At 41.2% G+C, this 19,519-nt stretch overlaps 1 protein-coding gene across 1 annotated transcript in view; it reads right to left on the reverse strand.

Annotated features, from left to right (window-relative positions):
* Positions 1–18,218, reverse strand: part of AMD1 (adenosylmethionine decarboxylase 1) — a 314,714-nt gene extending 296,496 nt beyond the window's left edge. Inside the window, exon 1 of the mRNA XM_044071522.1 lies at positions 17,899–18,218. Within this exon, the coding sequence (XP_043927457.1) occupies positions 17,899–18,008 (110 nt within the window). The 5' untranslated portion in view covers positions 18,009–18,218. The remainder of the gene's footprint in view (positions 1–17,898) is intronic.
* Between the last annotated feature and the right edge of the window lie 1,301 nt (positions 18,219–19,519).

The raw sequence follows: 19,519 nt of genomic DNA on the forward strand, positions 1-19,519 counted from the left end.
TTTTTGGCATTATGCATTTTTGCAAGTTTTATCACATGGTGGAATCTTAGCAATGCACTTACATTTTGTACAGGGCTTAGTCTTTTTTCCTCCAAAACCAACAAGGCAGCTAAGTTGGGGTGGGAGGTGGATTTACTATAGTTAATCAAAAATCTGTAACAAAGGGTGAAGTGGAATTGACCGTCCTGGCTGTAGCCCAGTAAAAACTGACTTACAAAGAGGAAAACTGCTTTTAGTGTTCCAAAAACAGAGTGGATTACTAGCCTAATGCAGTTACAGTACAACCCAACTAATGTGTAGCTAAAGAAATCTAGAGTGGGGTCCTTAGGTACACGAGAGGTTGGGGCTAGGTGCCAGGTTATGCCCTGCGGATTTTAATACTACAGGTGAAACTCACATTGTCGGGATCTAAATTACTGCCAACTTCTTCACAATTGATTTTAAAACCTTAAACCAAATTAGCTTAATTACAAAGGTTTCTTAGGCCACCAATAATAAATCACTGACAAAACCCTACCCCCAATCTTGCTTAGGACACAACCTGTATGAGCCTCTTTTGACCTTGCTAAAGATATGCACAAGCTTCAGTTCTGAAACTTTGGTATCTTATCCAGGCACAAATTCATAGATTGCAATATTCCACTTATCTCCAGTTTTTTTTTTTACAACCTTTTTGCATTCTGCTTCATCTAAACCGGAATCGGGGTATGTCAAGTAAGGACTTGGTAAACGAAAGTGAAGAACAGTATTAACATGTAAAATACTGCGTGCAAAGAAACCAGTCTGTTTACAGTTGCATGCATAAAGCCTAAAACACTTCTGTCAGTACTTTTAGACAGTGCCAAATGCAAATTTGAGGTACACAACCTCACATTCAAGTAAAACAAGAGACTATCCGGTGTGCTCAGTTTACTCCACTGCCAAACGCATTTAATTAGAAGCTGCACTATTTACCAAAAAAGTGTACCTGTTATAGTACTATTTCACACCCTCCCTCACCTACACTTCCGAGTATGCAATATTAGCTTTGCTCTGTCACAACAAACTAAAAGTTATCACTTTAAAGATCTAATAAAGCAATTAAACTGATGTAGGTGTGCTGCTCAAAGTGTATGGTTAAATAAATGCAAAACTTTGTTTCTCTAGCCATAATGAGAGCACTTACCAGCCCATTTACATAGTTTTACGGAATCTCATCCTTCAACAACTCTGGGTGGGGGGGGAATTGCTTCACTTATCTGTTGACAAACCTTAACCAACCTCAGCAAAATACTTCTAGGATATAAAATTGTGGACAGTGATCAACACTAAATCTTAAAGATCATGCAAGTTGAGAAATTCCTTTTTGAAGGATGTCTGAATAAGAAAAACATGATTGATGATCTGTTGTGAAACAAGTAGAAATCAGAGAAATCAAAATCACACAAGTGATATTACAGATAATGCAGTTTTCTTTTAAAAGCACAGTGGGAAGAAAGCTGGCAAATGAACTGAACGTATTAAACCACCATAGCTACCTAACGCCCAAGTAAGAATGAGCAGGACAGACCAAATACAAAAAGATAATAGACAAGACATGCAAATACAAACTTATTACTGACTACTTACTATATAAACCAAACATGCCAAGGGTAAACAAGGTCTCAAACAGATAGCCAAACAGAAGCATCTTAAAACCAAGTGTGGTCCCTATACAGAAGGGTCAGTCAGTTACTTGGCCTTTTAATACAGGAACGGCCAAGGCAAGCTTCAAAAAGCTCTAAAAATAATGTCAGACAAGCATTAAGAAAAGGAGACCAGCACCATTTCCCTCCGAGTAAAGCAGGTAATTGCCAAGATGAAAACAGCAGAAACCAATGACAGGTCTTCAGACGTAGCAAATAACTGGGCTGAAGCCAGCTGTCAGCTTGTCAAGTAAGCTTCCATTTGGCCCTTCCCAGAGAAGCAAGTAAACAAACATTTGCAGTGGATGAGCAAAAAGAGGGGATGAAAGTGAATGGCCAATTCATAGAAAAACAATGTACAGGCCAGTAAAAAGGCACCAAAATGACTCACCTTTGACTGGCCTTGAGAATAAGCATCAACAGAAACGGAGGAATGGCACAGAAGAGAAGTCTGGATCCAACTCTGTCAAAGCATCCTTGCTTATGCTACTGAGGGCAAAGGGGGAAGAATACTCCAAACTCAATTTTACAAGGGAGACAGAGCTCAGATGAAGTGACCTTACTTCATGGGCATTACTATGTACAGCAAGTGACTTGGACAGATACCTCTTAGGCACCAGTAACCTGCAAGTCTGAACCAGGCAAATAGTCTCCTGAAATGTAAAACACTCAATAATGCTCTGTTGGTTTTTTTAAACATGTTCCCAAACTTGAACCTTATAAAGGAGCTAGAACCTGTTCTAAACTGGCAAAATACCATACCACCTGTGAGAAAAATCAGCAAAACATGAGCCAAACTATTACAGTAATTAACTGTTTAATAAAGAGATCACTTCCAGCACACACCTATAACCTACACCTGCAGAGAGATCTGGTATGGAAAACAGCAATTACAAGTGAGAAATCAACTTTGCACAACCTGAACTGGGCAAGTTGGTACCTAGTGGAATATGGAATCTAACCACTTCCCACAGTGAATTCAGTTTTACAAGTGAAAGCTAGCCCTGCTTCAAGAAAAGCATACATTCTGCTTGGAGTTATCACAAGTTATTTGTTTGACTTGCTAAATCCACCCCACCCCCCCAACATACCTGAAAACAGGAATGACTATTCCAAACTTTGAATCAGAGTAAAACCCTGTTTAGGGTTTGCATAAGCACAAACGAGCAAAAGCAAAAAACTGAAGCATCCACAGAGGTTCCTCAAAGAAAACGCAGGGTATAAATATGTCCTACTCAGCCTGACTCAGAGCCCTATTATCCCTGTACAGTCTCCTACAAACTGCTGACAGGGGATCTATGCCTGGGCTACAAAGCACCCAGAGAACCCACTCTGATGGACCTGCTATAAATCCACAAAACAAAGCTTCATAATTACCTGACCTAGGGTAACAAATAGGGCACGCTGGAGAGACAGGTATTTCTCAGTGACTACCTCTTCTCGAACAGGCTTCCCATCCATATGGAGCAGAGTTGCTCACTATCCCGATTCAAACTAAAGTTGGACCAGTGACTGGGAAAACCAAAAACTGAGCCTTGTTTTGGCAACTGCGCCTGTTAGGCAGAAGCAGCACATAAAAACATGACCCATGTCAAATCATACCACCAGTTAAAAATAAGCACCAGGGTATCAAACACATCTGAGAAGCATGGCTGGGCTTAATCTCCCTCCTCTGGCCATTAATCTAGTAATAACCTATAAAACCTGCAAGATAGAAAAGTCAGTCAAATCAGTTAAGGGAGTGGTCACAATCTGCCTGCTGGGGCATAACCCGAGACTGTTCAACTTCTGATCAACTGCCTATAAGGACCATAAGAAATCGAAATCAATCTGAATCTAAAAGTTGGACAGTTAAGGACATTTCACTTCAAACTAGCCAGCTTTTTACACCTTCTACACTCTTACTTTTTTAACTTGTGATTTTAACGTAATTTTTTTCATTCAAATTTAAATGTTTGATATTGACTTCTTAGCTTAACACTTCATGCATTTTACCAAGGTACCATCAAATGTGTGACGCACATCTTCAAGGGTTAATGATCACAGGCAAATTGCATCATTTAAATAATTAACGGTTTATTTTAAGGGCAAACATGACTTATGTGGCAGGGCTTGACTATTACCCAAGGCAGTAGTGCACATTTACACACACCTTTAAGGCAAACTGCCCTGTGTACTATCTGGTACCAGTGGTGGTATTCAAAAGCCATCAGGTAACACCCATCATGCTATTTCCCGACTGCATGGAAAGTTGTGGAATACTCTTGAACAGCCTAGCCTGGGATGAAAATTTATTTCCAAAGAAGTCATGGGAAGCTTTTATTCTCAACTGGAATAAAGCCCTTGCGTTTTGCAGCCTTAACTATGACTTCTCTTATCCCAGTGAATTATTCAATGTGAGTGATTCTGGAATAAGAAAGTACAAGAAGCAAGATATAAAGTATAGTCCGCTGGTACAGTGGACTCTTGAATGATGCACGGAATTTAAAACATCCATTGAATATACCACTTAAGCATCAAACACTAATGGTACATTGTACTACCCTCAAGGAAAGATGGAAGACGCCTCACATGTGATGGCATTTTTGTGCAACTTTAGATTATATCCCTTGCACAGAAATCACAAGAAATGCTGAACCATGTCAATGTGCTCCCTGCCACTTCCAAAGGCAAGGTCAGGATTGCTGTTGCTCCTCTAGGGCTTCCCAATACACCCTTAAGAGCAAAGACTAGGCCAACTGGGCCAATGTCTTTGTTCAAATCTAGAAGTCAAAATCTTGCTCCTGGGGCTGCATGTTTCACCAAAACCATAAGTCCCCATTGATTCCTTGGCATCTTTGAGAAGGAACATAAATCACTCCCAAAATAATTTAGCCTTTCCTTAACTTTACAAAGCCATTAGCTTCCAAACAGAATAAACCCACTAAATCAATTAAGTACAGTGGATATAAAAAGTTTACACGTTCCTATTAAAATACCAGATATTAAAAAATGAGACAGGAATAAATAATTTCAAAACTTTTCCCACCTTTAATGACCTATAACCTGTACAATTCAATTAAAAAAATCTGTTAGGAAAAAAAATATAAAAATAAAATATACAATAAGCTGGTTGCACAAGTGTGCACACCCTTAAACTAATACTTTATTGAAGCACCTTTTGATTTATAGCATTCAGTCTTCCTGGGTACACCTATCAATTAGAGACCGATTAACCCCAAAGTGCAGCTGTCTTAGGATTCCTCCTGACATTTACTCAGTTGCCTGCTACAGCAAAAGCAATGGCTTGCAGAGAGCTTACAAAGCTTCAAAGGGGATCTCACTGTTGATAGTCATCAGTCAGGAGTAGGGTACAGACAGCACTGGATATACCATGGAACACAGTGAAGACTCAAAGTGGAGAAAATATGAAACGGCAGTGATGTTGCAAAGAACTGAAAATATGAAACGGCAGTGATGTTGCAAAGAACTGGACGTCAATCCAAAATTGATAAAAAGAAGACAAACTGGTCAGGGAGTCTGCCAAGAAACCTACAGCAACACTGAAGGAGCTGCAGGAATTTCTAGCAAGTACTGGTTGTGCTCTACATGTGACAATCTCCTGTATTCTCCTTTCATCTGGGCTGTGGGGTGGGGTTGCAAGACAGAAGCCTTTTCTTACACAGAAAAGATCCAGGCCCGGCTAAAATTTGCAAAACAATACATCAATCTCCCAAAAGCATGTAAGAAAATGTGTTATGATCTGATGAGACCAAGGCTGAACTTTCTGGCACAAAAACACTTTGCATCACCAAAACACCATCCCCATGGTGAAGCATGGTGGTGGCAGTATCATGCTTTGGGATTGTTTTTTTCAGCTGGAACTAGGGCTTTAGTCAATGTGGAGGGAATTATGAACAGCTGCAAAACAGCAGTCACTTTTGGCCCAAAACCTTTAGGCACCTGCTAGAAAGCTGAAGATTGAGACACTTTAACATGACAATGACCCCAAGCATACATCCAAATAAACAAAACAATGGCTTCACCAGAAGAAAATTAAAGTTCTGGAATGGCCTAGCCAGACCCCAGACTTAAATCCAATAGAAAATCTGCAGGGTGACCTGAAGAGGGCTGTGCACAAGCGATGCCCTTGCAATCTGACAGATTAGGAGTGTTTTTGCAAGGAAGCGTGGACAAACATTGCCAAGTCAAGATGTGCGATGCTAAGACTCCTACCCAATACGACTGAATACTGTAATTAAAATCAAAAGGTGCTTCAACAAAGTATTAGTTTAAGGGTGTGCACAATTACTCAACCAGCTCATTGTACTTTTATATATGTTTCCCCTAACAGATTTTTCCAATTTAATTGTACAGGTCATAGGTCACATTAAAGGTGGGAAAAGTTTTGAATTTACTGTGGTCTCATTTTTTATATCACAAAAAACTGGCATTTTAACAGGGGTGTGTAAACTTTTTATATACATTGCATGGCTTAACACAGTTAAAGAAATTGAGGTAGGAGTGCTGGCATACAGACGTGCCTGAGCCCAAAGCCCTGTAGACCCATCTGCTACATCATATGCAACTGATTATCCAATCAATGGTGAGGCCTCAGCCTCAACTCTCTCCAAGATGTCAAGACAGATTTGGAATGGCTGTAATTTGTCTATAAAACCACAAAGGGTACATTTGAAATTATAAGCTTAACGGATAACATGAAGTAAGGAGATGGACAGCTGGAACCTGCAAATACAGTTCTCAAGGACTGCTGCTTGAAGTCAGTGTGCACACCAAATGCTCTAGAAAGGACTATGCTGTCTGCCTTTCTAGAAACATCAGCAACATCCAATTTATGATGCATGACCAAAGAGAAAAGTCCTGTTGTCCTGTACATTTACTGAAAATATTGGGGGGGGGTGTCAGTTGAGCATCCTCTATCCTCACGAGAATTTTTAGTCTTGCTATACTCAAGGCTATCTGGTGCTGGAGAAAACAGCCTCTTCATCCCAAACATTTGCTCATGGCACCCTAGGCTTGCCAAAGAGAGGCCAAAACCCCTGACAGCACTAGTCAGCATAGGAGCTACTCTCAGTAAAGATTAGTGCAAGAGAAAAGCTAAACTCAGATGTTTGCAACATCTGCCTGGTTAGATGGCTGGAATGATTTCAAGACATCAGGAAGGCTAACATATGTGGGGCTAATACCAGTTGCACTGAAGTCACTAAATTGCCAACAGTCTGAGACATCCATGGAACAGTCTGCATATTGTGCCAGACAGGAATAAAAATACACTGACAATCAAGAACTGTGGGTCATACTTGAACGTGCATGGCTCAACACTTGGACAGGAATCTGCTAGTACAATAACTACAGAACAAAGTGCCAAACTAAAGAGAATCTCTTGTGAACACAGTCTGAAGTTACTTGCTTTGTGAGAAACTAGACCTACAAATCAGTTATGATAGATATGAAGATTATAAAATTCTGTTTTCTGTTCTATTACCTCGCTTAATTCCTCATACTCAGCCAAGAAGCAAGCTATACCACAATGCTTCTTCAGTCTATAACTCAAAATCCTTAAGAGAATTAGAAGACCTACTCTGAGAAGCAGGGAGGGTTTTTGTTCTAGCCACTGCAATCTTTGGAAATTAAAACCAGCCTCTCTTCCACACTGCTTCCTGGCAACCTTAAATCCCCTACAGTAAGTATTCTGCCAAATCCTTTACATTTTATGGAGAAGAGACCCATCCATCCACAACCCCCTTTCCCATTTTTTGCACATGGGGATAGGTGTTGCATCAACAGTGTTACATCAACAGTGAAGAGGAAGAGTTCAGAACGAAAGGAGTAGCCGGATAAATATTCGTCCCAAGCTATCCAAAGAGACTAAGGTAGTCTATGCCTAATCAAAAGGCAGAAATATGCCTCATTAATTGGGAGAGCAAATACAAAGTTGCCAGATGACGAGGAATCCATGAATTACTCTCAATTTGAAAAGGAGACTCATTGGGTACCTTTTCTGACATAAGAAAAAATGCTCAAGTTTTATGCAACTAACAATGAAACTGCAATCTCCTGCTACAGCACATCAATGGCCACCACAGAAAACAGTCCAAACCTACTTCACTGCTTTTAATGCTGCTATACACTCATGTGTAAAGGTATGCCTGGATGCCACACAAGTGTACCTTTCATCAGAGATTTTGTGATAAATACTATATTTTTTCCAGCTTCCCATGGAACTGGAGAACACAGGAAACGTCATTTTTGCAATTAAACATTCTTCTACCAAGTGGCCATCACCCCACCTGCTCAGTGCAACAATAAGTGCATATATAGCTTTGAGATGAACGCCTGCAGAGACTTGAAGACACAAATGTTAAAACTGTTCATGATTAGCATACAGCCCCTGTTAATTTCAGTTTTTTTTTCAACAGAACTACTTTCAGGATAGTACGTCAAGGTATTATGCAGCAATTAAGCGCACTGACTGTACACCTGACATCCCAAGGTGTTAACCAGGAAAAAGCAGACTTCATCCAATACCCCAGATAATCATCTGGGGTGTTACCACTCTAAGAAATGCAACTGAATGTTAAACCATGCTTAAATACATACAACACATTTATGCAGTTCATCTTGTAAGTAGTCATTGAAAATTCGTTAGGCACGCCTTAGTCTTCAGTACTAAGACTGTTACTGTTCATAGGTTCATACTAAGCTATCTGCCCTAGGGCATTTATAAGCCTAGCCAGAGTATGTTCGGCTTTCGCCACCCATTTTAAATTAATTTTGCTATGCCCTTTTTCGAGGTTAGTATACTGTGCCTCTGTCTAACAGTGACACAGAAGTGATACCCGGGGTAAACCTATGATCTCCCATCAAGATTCCTCTTGAAGAGAGTCAATGAGGGACTGCCTAACCTGGACTGGGATTTTATTCCATAGTGAAGGGAGCCTCTGGGTTATGAATCTGTCCCTCCAGCATGTCCTATTTATTTCAGTGCTGAGGTTCAAGTCTCTCGAGCGTGTAGCTCGATGGGATTTGGATTTTTTGAGGTGCAGCATGTCCCTTAATTCCGGGTTGGACATGGCCTTATACGTCAGGCACAGGTCACCTCTGAGCAGGCGGTATGCCACTGAGTAGAGCTGGAGTTTTTAACCGGGCAGCATATGGCATCTGTTTGAGCCCTTTGATCCTCTTGGTGAGGTACTTTTGGGGTCTTTCCAGTTGCTGCAGGTGTTTGGTAAGGTACATCCCAAAAGGGGCATTGTACTCGATTATGGGCCTGATGAGGGATGAGTAAAGAGGCACGATGACCTCCCCTAATCTAGATGTGAATCCCTTCATGATTAGGTGAGCTATATAAAATGTTTTTCTAACCACTTTGGCCACGTGGTTGTCAAATGAGAGATTGCTATCAACTTGGGTCCCCAGGTCCCTAATTACTTCTTCTGTACTTAATGGATTACCACCTATGTGGTAATTTGTGGGCACTTTGTTTTTGACAAAGGGGATGACTATACACTTTTTGGCGTTTAGCTTGAGGCCATGGCTCTGGCACCAGTTGTCTGTTTCTATGAGGCCCTTTTGGAGGATGCTTGTCAGCTGGAGAGTATTATGGCGCCCAGTTTGCAGTCATCTGCGAACTTGGTCAGCCACAGTCCTTCCGTGTTGGCCTGTACCTCCGAGAAATATATACCAAACAAGAGAGGTCCCAGGACTGAGCCTTGTGGGATGCCACTTGTAACTGGTTTGGAGTCTGACATGGCTCCAGCAATTCTAACCATGTGGGTTCTGTCCTTGAACCAGTTTGCAACCCATCTAGTGACATAGGGGTTTATATTTAAGCTGGTGAGCTTATCTATAATGCCCGAGTGGGGTATTGTATCGAAGGCTTTTGCGAGGTCCAGATAGGCTGTGTGGACCACCTTCCCTTCGTCAATGGCCTTGGTGACTGCTTCAAAGAAGTCAACCAGGTTTAAGAGGCAGGATCTGCCCTTAAAGCCAAACTGGGTAGGATCCAGTGTCTGTAGGTACCCAATATCTTTATTTATGAGGTCCATGATGATCCTTTCTATAGCTTTGCACACCAAGCTAGTCAGGCTTATGGGGCAATAGTTTCCAGGGTCCGTTGAGGCACTACCTTTGTGGAGAGGGACCACTGTTGCTGTACGCCACTCTTTGGGTACATATCCTGTAGTAAGGCTGAGATTGAACAGTAGTTTTATGTTTGGGTTTAGCTCTTCTTGGAGTTCATGTAGGACGCAGCCTGGGACAGTCTGGTCCCATTGATGCTGTGTTTTTTTTGCTTTGGAGAGGGCAGCTCCCACCTGAGCATCCGAGATGTCAGGGGGGTAGCACTCTGCTGGGATAGATATTTGCCCTTTTGATGGGGGGGGAGAAGTTTGCACTGAACCTGTCAGCTAGGATGTTGGCAATGTCTGTGGGATCAGTGTATTTTTTGTCATTTTGGACTAATTCTGAGCATATCTGGGAATTCCCACCCAGGTTCCTAACATAACTAAAGAAAGCCTTGTGATTATCCTTAGTGTCCTGTGCAATTTTTCTCTCGAAGCTGGCCTTTGACGATTTTATGAGTGCCCTTAGTTTTTGCTAATACTGATCAGAGATGCCTTCCCTTTTTGGGATTTTGCTCTATCATGTAGTAGCTTCCTCCTATTGTATAGTTTTGTTTATGGCTGGGGTCCACCAGACAGGTAGTCTGCCTTTGGAGGACTGGGTCTTGGTTTTTGGTTTTATTTGGGATTGCATGATCCATGCATTCCTGAAGGTGTTCATAGAACGCATTTATAAAGGATTCTGCGGTCTGGGCCATATTTTCCACAGGCCCGGGGGCTTTGAAGGATTCCACCTTGGTTTTGAGGAGTGTGAAATTTAAGTTTTCCACTGTGGTTTTCTGGGCAGGGGGTGGGGTCGGGATGTGAAAATCCAGTGAGATCAGTTTATGGTCTGATCTTACCAGTGAGGGATACACTTCTGGTCCTGAGCATAGAGTCCCCATGTTGGTGATGATCAGGTCCAGTATATTTTCCCCTCTTGTGGGAGTGGTAACAAGTTGTTCCATAGCATTTGAGTTTATGAATTCTAGGAGCCTTTGGGCAAGGGTGTTGGAGCTAGAGTAATGCTCCCAATCTATGTTTGGGTAGTTGAAGTCGCCCAATATAATGGTGTTCGGAGAGACCTTCATATTTTCCAGTGTTCTCAGGAAGGCCGAGTGGGGTTCCTGGGTTTGGGAGGGTGGTCTGTAGCAGGCTATAAACTGGAAGGCAGTTTTACCCACTGTTAGTTGCACCTGGATAGTCTCTGATGCTTCGTGCTTTGCCACCAACCTGGAGGTGTGGGTATCTTTGATGAATATCGATATTCCCCCTCCTTTTGTGGTTCGGTCCAAGTTTTGGGGCCGAAAAGCATGGTATGAGGTATAACCTGGTAGTGCTGGGGTGCTCTCCGGAGTCCTGAACCAGGTTTCTGTTACTACACAGATATCGATGTTCTCCATGCTAAGGAGAGTTTCGAGTGCGTGCATCTTGAGGTTTAGACTTCTAGCGTTGAGTAGCATTACTCTTAGTTTCTTATCCCTTGTGATACCTATGGAGGTGGATTGGTCTTTTGAGCCTTGCCTAAAAAAGGCACTATGGGGGTAGCAAGAGCCTTTGCCAATATCCGAAAGCCCAGGGGTGACAGGTGCAAGCCGTCCCTAGCAAAGCATCGTGGCTTGTCGTGCATATCTCAAGCTGACAGGCATTGGATCCCCTTTGAATGACACCAATACTTAAGCCAATTGTTGAAATTGATCATCTTGTCTTCATATTGTGGCATCATTCTTGGTGAGGGTAAGATGCTACTCAAGGTAAGGGTCATACCAGCCTGGGCTACATGCTCAGAGAGCTCCTCTATGTCTCTCCATGTAGTCCAGGGCGGTATGTCTCAGGTCATTCACACCAGCATGGACAATGACAGAGTCATATTTGTACTTGCCTTGGAGTGACCCGAGTGCTTGTGTTATGTGGCGGATCCTAGCGCCAGACAGGCTGCTCACAGTGACCTTCTCCTTGTTCAGCCTGGTGAGCGGGACGTCAGTGTGCCTGACGATAGAGTCACCTATTACAAGTGTATCAGGTGTGTTGTTTAGCCTTAAGGGCTGTGACTGTTCGGCACACTGGCTTTGTGAGATGTGTTGCACGTGTTTTGTTTTGGGGTAGCAGTTGCTTGGGTGTCTGCCTTGGAGGTCTCTACTGCTTAGCCAGATCTTTGAGCCTCAGAGTATGTTTTTGTTTGATTATGTGTTTGGTTTGCTGTCGTGGTAGGTCTATGTGAGACTGGAATTGTAGTGAGTGTGGTTTCCTTCTCCTCCTGACTGGTTATGAGAGTACTGAGTTGAGAGAGCTTAGCCTCCAGTTTGGCTATATGGTTGCATCTCTTACATGTGTTGGAATTTGTTGGGAGGAGAGGGTTGTCTGTGTACATGAGGCAGTTGTAACATTGCCTCAACATTCCCATATTCACCAGCTGGACCGGAGAGGAGATTGACAACTGACCTTTGGACATGCTAGAATAATATTGGGAATTCCTTTATAATTGAAAACAAGGGCTAATGGGGAGCGAGGGTGTAGTGCTTTTAATTTTTAGTGCTGACTTATAATTGCTTTAGTGAGCAAGTGCCAGGTAACAAGTGCAATGTGTTACAGGCAACTTAAATGCAAAAACGACAAACAGTAACTTTCTTTCAAGCGAAGCAAGGAAATAAGTACAGTAAGCAATGCAGATATCACTAGGGATCCACACAAGCGCTGAGAAGCCGCGTTTTAGGCGGAATTAGCGTTCCAGGGAAATAACAAGCATACAAACAAAGCTAGATTCAGCAGGCCTGGATCTAGTCTATGCTACAGCAAACAAGGTGTACCAATTTCAGTAAGATACAGTTCAAATATTCAGGCACTATAAACCTTTAACCAGAAATTCCCAGCTCAGAAGGGCAGAGTCCAGCCTCTCCTCCCACAAGAATGCAGACCACGAACCTTCTTAATGTAAAATAACTGGCCTGAAGCCCAAGTGCTTAAACCAGAGCTAGTACACCAAGAATAACAGACACTGAGCTCTCAATCAGCAGTTCCCAACTTAGGATGAAAGCTACCTGTCCTGCCACCACAGTGCATGCCACAAACCTTCCTAATGTAGAACTGGTCTGAAGCCCAAGTGCTTAATCCAAAAGACTTAGAATGATAGCTACACTTTAACCAAGTTACTACCAAGCAGTAATAAATACAACTGAATACTTTAAATAATGCCTGGATTAGTGCTCAAGTTATACAAACAAAGCTAGATTCAGCAGGCCTGGATCTAGTCTATGCTACAGCAAACAAGGTGTACCAATTACAGTAAGAAGAAATTCAGATATGCATGCACTATAAGCCTTCAACCAGAAATTCCCAGCTCAGAAGGGCAGAGTCCAGCCTCTCCTCCCACAAGAGTGCAGACCACGAAACTCTTAATGTAAAATAACTGGCCTGAAAGCCCAAGTGCTTAAACCAGAATTAATATACTTTTAGAATAACAGACACTGAGCCCTCAATCAGCAGTTCCCAACTTAGAAGGATGTAAGCTACCTGTTCTCCCACTACAGTGCAGACCACAAACCCTCTCAATGTAAAACTGGTCTGAAGCCCAAGTGTTTAAACTAAAAGGCTTCGAATGAGTTACACCAAGCAGTAAATACAATTGAGAACGTTTAAGATGACGCAAAAGCAAAATAAAGTAGGAAGAAACACAAGTACAGTAAAAGCAGAAGATTTTTTTTTTTTTTTAGAAAAGTAGCAAAAGCAGTAGTAAATACAATTCTAATGCAGTGCAAGCTGGCACACTTGAATATGTAGCAATATTAGTCCACACACAGTTTGAAAAAATGTAATTAAATTAAAAAGGACTAAAAGCAAGTGCAGAAAGGGTTTATTAGGTAGAATGCGGTAAAGAGATGTCCTGGGGGAGTGTCTTAGATCAAATCTACAGTGGGGCGGGCACTGCAAGCGCCACCAAATTTAAACTACAACCAAGAATAGGGGGGGGAGAACAGTTTCAACACAGATGTAAGGAATGTGCAAATTATAAAAAATATATATACATCACCTGCACTGACTTAGCTCATGCTAGATAAAATGCTCACAATCCTGAGGGCCACAAAAGCTTCAGGAATGCATTTACATTAGCCACCAAAAAAATAACTGCACTGCTCTGTTTTGGAGACTTACTGACAATGACATTCTACCACTGCTGCCACCCCCAACTGTCAACATCCAAAGCATCATGAACTTTGCCATGGGTTACTACAGCACTTAACTGGTTTACACAAGTTTGCATCTGACCTTGTGACCTCAAACGATCCCTTCCACATACATTACTTGGAACTATACCACACCAACTTCCAAGCTCAAGAAATCTGGACAAAGGCCCAAAGAGAAATTTTAAACATTTCTCAACCATACAAAGTTGCTAAAATAACTGGATCAGTGTTGACGTGCATTTTCTTCTAAAAGGTATGAAATCTGAAACTCAAAGGTATGTTAATATTTAGTGGTTTGAATCCTCTGACTCGCAGGAAAACAGCATTTTATGTCGGACAGACCAAAACTGAGGCAAAAAAACTGACAGCTAAGAATGAACTACACACCATCAAGAAATCTCTTCTGAAGCACTGATCTGTCCAAATCAGCAAAAAACAAACTACTTCTAGTGAAATCAGATTAAAGTACTGATTTTTTTGAGAGACCATGTAGCCAATTTATTAACAGCAAAAGGTGCCAAGAGTTCGCCCCCTCTAAATGCAATGTGATAGGGATCACATTTTCAACAAAGGCCAGTTTCCAGAGCACAAGCAAGGCCAATTAGAGGTCACAGACAACTGCAAAACAAGCAATGCAGTCAGTACTCAAGACAAATTTTACCTACAAAAATGCACTGATCTCTTAAACCTCCAAACAGGGAACACCATCAATACTCACGCAAAAGACCTAATTCTACATTGCAATATAAGCAGAACTTGTTGGCATAACATGTTCTCTCCCAAAAGATCTTTGCCAACATGATTTACTACATATAGCAATATGCCTCAGAATAAAATACAAACATTGCCATTTAAGACACTTCATCTAGAAAAATACTTGAAAATGATGAAAAGGAGACACTAAATGTAAGCAACTTTGTAAGAACTTTTAGAATGGGCAAATCAGTATACAGAGGGTGGGAGTTTGGCATAATGCTTAAGGTGTTTACCTTACAGACATGAGATGCAGGGTTTGATTCTCACATGGGGTAATTGGCTAGGCTTAAAATCGTCCACAAGGGCAGTTAACCTAGTACTAATCTATGAACCTTTTTCTTGATCCCACAGCTTTAAGCAAATCAGTCAGGAAACATATAATTTAAGAAAGATACCTTAAATAAGTGATCATTAATAGCAAAACTTCAATCTTTTCTTCAAAATAAGCACCATATGGATTTTATTTCTCAAATTTATCGCTTGCAAAAACTAACCAATACTCCCTTACCTCTAGCAAGCCTTACTTACAAAGGCTGCAACCCAGTGTCAACATTGACAGCAGAGAGCCACTTCAAGAAAAACAATTTGTTTCCCTGCTCACTAGTATTACTGATGTCTAACAGTAAGAGGGTGCTCATCGCTGAAAGGATGCCTGGTCCCAGAGGTACACACCCAGTTTCCGTTCCATTGGGGTACAATTTGGGACCCACTACTTCCCCACCAACTATGAACTTTTTAATGGTGTTAAATCATCCACCATCGACATTGCTTTGCGTACAGAAATGACTTCATTACATCACAAAGCAATGTTTGAGTCCAGTCTTATAAAGAGCAAACATCATTTGAAAAATTAAAACAGAAACCGTATGTTATTCTCTTAAAGTATTACAAAGTCACCCTATCCATCTTATATTAAGAACAATTCCTGGTTGAAATTTACTACAAAGGTAGTGTTTTCTCGTTTTATAACGTACACGCTTAAAATGGTCATTTGTTGCACAAAATACTTAAAATTCTTACTTCGAAATAGGATTTCAGACAGGTTGAACACAATCCAAAGGAAGACATGACGTAGGATACATTTCTTTCTAATAAAGACTTCCAATCTGCAGTTAGAGCACAAAATGCAAATCTAATGAACCACTGCAGTCAATGTCGTGTAATGTGGCGTTCCGCTACTGAGAATTGTTAACTAAAAGTGTCCTGATCTAGACAGGTGCAGTTCCAAAACAGTAAACTACAGCAAATTTGTTTTAGAGTTCTGTGGTGGGTAGAGGGAGTAAAGTATCTCACACATGGGACTTGTAACGGGAACAAATATACAGAAAGTGTAACCGTGCGGGCTTCATAAAATGTGTCGGTACCCGACATGCGCATTAGTTCAGAGGGAACGCAACTAAAAGTGTACACTAAAATGAAAGTGCACATTTTAAATAACACCCACACAAATCAGGGTCATACCTCTCAACCCCTCAGTGCAAAAACTACGGAAAATTGGGGAACAAAGTCAAAAATTGAGGACAGATTTTTAAATATTTTAAGATATTAGAAAGGGGCTAAATATAAGTTTGCCTTTAACATTTTAAGAAAGTCTCCAACTCAGATGTCTCATTACTTTGACCTCAAGGTTTGCTAGAAAAACGCAAACTGTATGAAGAGACCAAAAATATGACGCAGAAATGTAGACATTCTGCAAAAATCTACACAGTTGGAAAAGTACGACTAGGATTACACCAAACAAAACATACCGACGTAACTCCGAATATAGATACACTGGTACTACGTAAAATTGATCAAAGCAGCTTAAACCCCTCCCACTTCTACATTTAGGCCTAAAAAACAGAAGCTAACTTAGAAACACACGTCACGGGTCTCCTGAAATTTAACTCTATCAACAGCTGTCACGTTTCTGTAGTCTACCCACAATGTGCTCTACATCAGCACTACATTCCATTGGATTACCGACGACCAATAGACTGGCTACAGGAGGAGCCAAAGCACAATCCACCTGAGGTCATCTTCCGCCAACAACGCGCAGTAACCTACAGCACCAGCAATGCGCTGTTTAGCAATAAGCAATGCGCTGTTTAGCAATAGAAGATAAATTCCATTAACAATGGAAAACGGCGCGGAAAAATCTACCTTTCCGAACACTTAACAGAAATCTCTCCCAACGGGGGGGGGGGGGGGTCGTCGCACTTCTGAAAGACTGCCCTAGAAACAGTAACAAATAACACGAGTGAGAAGGGGCGTGTCGGAGAATCCCTACTTCGGACTCACACTAGGAAGAAACCTCAACTACCTATTATCAGTGAGCAAACAAATTATAAAGAGCCAGATAACAATCCCCTCTTCAAAGTGGAAACGGTTCATGTTCTTTGCGTAGTCAACAACTTTAACTACGTACTGAAGCGTATACTGCAGTTCAATTTGAACAAATATGGCCCCCTCAAACCAGTCAGTGAAAACACTGCATCACGCATAATCACGTAAACGCCATTTAGAAATGATGTAGTTACAGGTTAATGTAAGTCAGTGGTGCTGTCATCACAATAGTTCCACTATTAATACAAGCTTCATCACTACATCGAATGTTAAGGGAATAAGCCCAGCATTACCCACACATAAAAGAATGACAATACGCGGTACAAATATCTCTCAACCGTTAAAACCTCATGCTGTCACCCAGTATCCTGCAAAGGCGGGTCTTTTAGTTACAAACCTGAAAGATTCAGAATCCAACAAAAACGGGCTTGTATAACCACAAGCGTCTGAACGCTGAACCGCGCCAGAGTAAAAAAAAATCGGCCCAATACTGACACCTCCAAACATGTACCCCAAAAAGCAGAAGAGAAACTAAGGTAACAGCTTGTAGACAATTTCCACGAATTATTGCGTATAACTTTACAACCACCCTAGTTCATCTAAAAAAAAAAAAGAAATTCATACACATGACAAGAACCAATGAATGAAATTGTGGTGCTCGAACAGGAAGGAGCTACAACTGGCTGACGTTAACAGTCGCGTTATTTACAAGCTCCAGAAACCATATTTGAAAACAAATATGCCACCTACTTTTTACCTTACCGATCCAAGTATTTTTAACTATGAAAAATTACAATCTGTAGTATAATAATGAAACAAAATGCTCACAAGGCAAATATTTTAATTAGCTTACACCAAAACAATATCTACCTCGGTACGTCACGCAGATCCCCCGATCCTTTGGTCTTGTCATGCCGGGAGAACCAGATCTCCAGCAGCTTCTCTGTCCCTTCGAAGAAGTGTGCACCGTCCTCACCCATCGCGAGTCAACAAATACCAACAATAACAGAAATGTGCTTTATCGGGCTCTTTCTTTTACAGCTTATATTACTTATAATTTATAACCTTAAAAGTGTTTTATATGTTTTAGGTTTCAATATTGATTGGTTCCCTTCCCCTTTTACAGAGAATATGGTAAGCGAGCGCTAGCTAATATCGCCGGCCATACTGGGTAAAGCCTGGTAATAAGGCTAGTGCAGCTATCTTTTATAACTTCTTGTGTATAATGACAGCGATGTCCGGTTTCTTTCTCTTCCAGTGGGGATCGCGTATTCAGTCGTTAGTCCCACATTGCTTTTCTTATTGGACAAGATGGCCGTCCTTTACAGTACGTATTGACGTTCAGCAACAAAGTAATTTTTCCAATGATGTTGGTATCTTCATATGTACGATTTTTTTTGCTTGGATGCTTCAAGATACACAATTAAATTAGTGTAGAAGTTGTTGCGTTTAGCAGCACCTATTTGACTGATGTTAGAAGCATAAAAAATTATGTTGCTAGTTAACAGTATGGACATGCTGGGTGAAAGCAGTATTGCGTTTTTGTAGGTAGTGTGTGTAGTACAGTTGTAGTCCAAATTTGGGAAATCTGTGAGCGTCAAGACTGACATTGCAGATGCCAGTACAGCTAATTTGTAATTAAGCTTTTGTTCCGGTTAGAGGACATGCAAACAGCTTTTAAACCAAAAAAAAATGGGGCGAACTAACGAACCTCAACTTAAAGAAGTTGTACATCAGACGCTAGTCACTCTGCAGTTATGCACCACATCTACGTCTTAAAGGCAATACAAGGTTTGGCAGTTCGCATGACCCCCATGTATGTCTTGGATTTTCAGACAGCATAATTTACCTCAAAAGTTTACTGCGTCCGTCTTAGAATTTGTTTTCTTTTAGGGGGGGGGGGGGTTGCTATTATTATTTACTGACCATGGTCAGTTTTGGAAAATACATAGAAGTTCATCATACCGCTCAACTTGTAAGTGAGAGAAATCTGGACAAATACGAAAATAATGAGTTTAAAGACTTCAAATTAGAGATACATTTGAAATATTCCTCTTGTAAATTTGTTGCTAGAAGGACAACCTTTGCATTACCATGCATATTCGAAAGGGTCTAAAACTAATTTATGTCATTAAATGAGTTCGTCCCTCAACGATTCACTAGCAAGACCGCAAGTGTTATGAAGAACAGAACAAAACTAAGAGGCAAAAATCTGGACAGTTGAAATATGTGCTCCACGTTCTTTTAATTTTCCAACGTTTAAAGCTGCGGTGGCACGAACTAGAACGTATCTGTGAATGGGGACGTTTTGTGGCACAGCGGATAGCGTCGTTGCCTCACAGCAAAAGGTTTTCGGACTAGTACCTCTCAACTGTCCAGATTTTTGCCTCCTGTTTTTGGTCTGTTCCCATAAAATTTCTGATTTTCTGGCAAATCACTGGGATGATCTGATGACTGAAGTCACTAAATGATGTACGTTTGAGTTTCAGAT

Source organism: Protopterus annectens, chromosome 1.part0 (assembly GCF_019279795.1).
Source record: "Protopterus annectens isolate FY-2018-M chromosome 1.part0, PAN1.0, whole genome shotgun sequence".
In the NCBI taxonomy this organism is placed as follows: Eukaryota; Metazoa; Chordata; order Ceratodontiformes; family Protopteridae; genus Protopterus; species Protopterus annectens.